Raw genomic sequence first — 3862 nt, forward strand, 5'->3', positions numbered from 1 at the left:
TGCAAAATAAGTTTCCGAAGCCCTCTTGCTAAGCCAACGCAAATGGGGCAAGGTCGCAATAGCATTTGTGAATGAATGTTTGTTAAAACTATTTGTGAATGAATGGATGTGCTTCGTTTTGTTATTGTTTTAGTTGTAATGCTGTATCTGTTTTATTATTGTTGCAGTTTTATTGCAATTCGTTTAATGTTTCGTTATTTTTATTTTTCTTTCTTTAACTTTTTTTTTTCTTTTTCTTTTCCAAAATTGGTAAAATAAGATTTACGAGCATTATTATCCATCATTATGATAAGGCCATGTCTATTCTTATGGAGGGCGGTTGTTATAATCAAATTTTAAATGCAAATAACAATAATAACAGTAGCAATCCACCAATATCCACTTTTGTTTGCACAACCATAACCAATCAAACTTATTAATCCATAATCATTTTAATCCACCAACATACAATCACAGCCACTCACATCTTAGCAATAACTACAATCAATCACAGCTTAGCAATAACCACAACCACTCACAACTTCACAATAACCACAATCAATCACAACTTAGCAATAACCACAATCAATCACAACTTAGCAATAACCACAATCACTCACAACATAGCAATAACCACAACTACTCACAACTTAGCAATAAGCACAGTCAATCACAACTCCATACAATCACAACCACCCACCACCCTCTCGTAACCACCGCCATTACTCCGCAGTCGTCACAGATAAAGACACCGGTATCAAAATCCCCCTTCCGGATAGTAATCGCTGGTCGCGAATACTCTTGGCGACGACAACGAATGACACGCAAGCTAATATCACCTTCCATGTTGAGGGCTACGAACTCCTCACCGAATCAGCTAGCCCGGTGGAACCCTGGGCTTGGCACATCTGTGATATCTTCCAACCGGTAAGTAGTGTGGCGTTCGGATGAGTCTCCTACTATGCTGTGAGTACGAGCAAACACACTCACTGAAACGCATATATAGAAGTACAGTACATATGTACATCATACATATGCACACATGATGTATATATATACATATATATATATATATATATATATATATATATATATATATGTGTGTGTGTGTGTGTGTGTGTGTGTGTGTGTGTGCGTGTGGATAAACACACAAACACATGCATAATCTGATAACTGCTGTGTGTTGTACTAGATTTCCATTTCTCTCGATGTCGCACTAAAAGCATCCACTCAATATCTATCTGTCAATTTACATCTAGGTTTTAGCAGTAAATCCAGTTATATATTAAAAGAGAAAAGAAAATACCAACCACACAAAATCAAACAAGCGGCGAGAAGCGAAATCTAAGCAGTCTATTAACATCAACTATTTCCGGCCTGATGGCCCTCCAACAAACGCCAATTTCTTCAGCCTCGCGAAGTGGCTCTCTGGCGTCTTCCTTCTCCCTTGATCTCCCTTCTGCTCCTCTCCTTCTTCCGCCACCCTCATTTAGTCCTTCCCTTCTTCCCCCTTTATTCTTCTCTTCCTCTCATTCCTGATCCCTCTCGCTTCCTCCTCTACTTGAGTGAGGACGTTCCTTCACACAGTCTGAGTGCTTGCGGTTTGCTCTCGCGGTGAGATGGCGGAACTTTGATCATATTTCGTTTTTTTTCGCTTTTTTGCTTTGGTCTATTATGGTATACATGCGAAAGCACAATCTCTATCTATTCATCTGACTAAATGTAAACACACATACACACACAAATATATGTATATACATATGTGTGTGTGTGTGTGTGTGTGTGTGTGTGTGTGTGTGTGTGTGTGTGTGTGTGTGTGTGTACGTGCGGTGTGTGTGTGTGTGTGTGAGTGTGTTAGTGTGTGTATGTGTGTGTGTGTTGTTGGTACGCATTTATATAGAGATATAATATATTTTTAGCAAACCTCCTACCTTCGTCATTGCAGAGCGACCAGGAGGAGGGCTATGTGGTGGCACCTCTTTTTAGTATTGGATACAAATTTACTGAAAGAATCCTCCAGTTATCTTTGGTGAGCAATGCCAGCGTCACCTGGGTTTTGTGCACAGACACCTATACGTGCGGTAAGTCTACATTTGGGTGTGTATTACGTAATCGTGGTCATAAATACACTTTTACTCAAGGAATCGTTATGAAACTCGCCCTTCTTGCTTCCAGACTTGGTGTCCCTTGAGCAGGAGGAAGAAACGGAGATAGAGGAGCAGGTGGAGCAGGTGGAGCAGACAGGAGCTACAGGTGTCGCCACAGCTACGAACAACACCGTCCTGATTGCAATTTGTGTGATCCTTGCTCTGTTGTCTTTAGTACTTTCTCTTTACATATGCTGGACGAAACATCGTTGGGAGAAGACATGCCAAAAACCACAACTAGAAAGTATATTGTCAAGTTTTACGTTTTTTTTCCCTTTTTTTAAAAATTTTATACAGCTTAGTATGGATTGCCATTTGAATGGGTATAATTTATGGTGGGAGATGGAAAGTCATAACATGGTCCACCGTATTTCTAAATATCAAAATTATTTACTTCAGGAATTTAAAAAATGCATATATTATATAGCAAATAAGGACGATCACCGTGCCTACGTTTAACCTCAGGGGGAAAGAATGCATGACGATTTTTATATTGCAGAAACAGCGACATCCCCTCCTGCAGAAGGCAACATGTACATTCCCGGGCCGGGTCGAGGAGAAGCTCCTGCCACGACCTCGAGCTCGAACTCAGAACACAACAGCGAGAACAGCCTATACAACGTGATTACAAAATGACGGCCACTAAGTGTTCTCTGGATCTCTTAGTATTTCTTTTAGCTTTAGAGTCTTTGCAGCGCTCTTGGTAACAATCATCCATGCATACATACATACATACATACATACATACATACATACATACATACATACATACATGCATGCATACATACATACATACATACATACATACATACATACATACATACATACATACATAGATACATACATATTCACACATACATGAACATGCATACATACATGCATGCATACATACATACACACATACATACATACATACATACATACATACATACATACATACATACATACATACATACATACATACATATATACATACATACATATATACATACATGCGTACATGCGTACATGCGTACATGCGTACATGCATACATGCGTACATGCGTACATGCGTACATGCGTACATGCGTACATGCGTACATGCGTACATACATACTTACATACATACATACATACATACATACATACATACATACATACATACATACATACATACATACATCCGTATATGTATATATACACAAATATGAACATACATGTATGTATATATTTATGTATGTGTATATTTTATATATATAATATATATATATATATATATAAATATAATGTAGTGTGTGTATGTGTGTATATGAAAGGTGAAAACACTCTACCGTGTGATACTATGGTAGAAAAACCCACAATGTAAAACTAGATTTATTGAAAGTGAGACAACAGTTTCGGAATCCACCTGGATTCCATCCTCAGACCTGAGAATGAATCCAGGTGGATTCCAAAACTGTTGTCTCACTTTAAATAAATCTAGTTTTACATTGTGGGTTTTTATACCACGTGTGTGTATGTATGTATGTATGTATCTTTCTCTCTCTCTTTCTATATATATATAAACATATATACATATATATATACACACACACACACACACACATATATATATATATATATATATATATATAAACATATATGTATATATATACATATATATGTATATATATTTATATATATGTATATATATAGAGATACAAATCTATACATATGCATACATATATATATATATATATATATATATATATACATAT

At 36.9% G+C, this 3862-nt stretch overlaps 1 protein-coding gene across 1 annotated transcript in view; it reads left to right on the forward strand.

Moving 5' to 3' along the window:
* LOC125033644 overlaps positions 1-2955 on the forward strand; it is a 3389-nt gene extending 434 nt beyond the window's left edge. The window contains exons 2-5 of the mRNA XM_047625326.1: positions 713-906; positions 1925-2060; positions 2155-2370; positions 2626-2955. Coding sequence (XP_047481282.1) covers positions 713-906; positions 1925-2060; positions 2155-2370; positions 2626-2762 — 683 coding nt within the window. The 3' untranslated portion in view covers positions 2763-2955. The remainder of the gene's footprint in view (positions 1-712; positions 907-1924; positions 2061-2154; positions 2371-2625) is intronic.
* The last annotated feature ends 907 nt before the right edge of the window (positions 2956-3862 follow it).

This window comes from Penaeus chinensis, chromosome 16 (assembly GCF_019202785.1).
Source record: "Penaeus chinensis breed Huanghai No. 1 chromosome 16, ASM1920278v2, whole genome shotgun sequence".
NCBI classification, from domain to species: domain Eukaryota; kingdom Metazoa; phylum Arthropoda; class Malacostraca; order Decapoda; family Penaeidae; genus Penaeus; species Penaeus chinensis.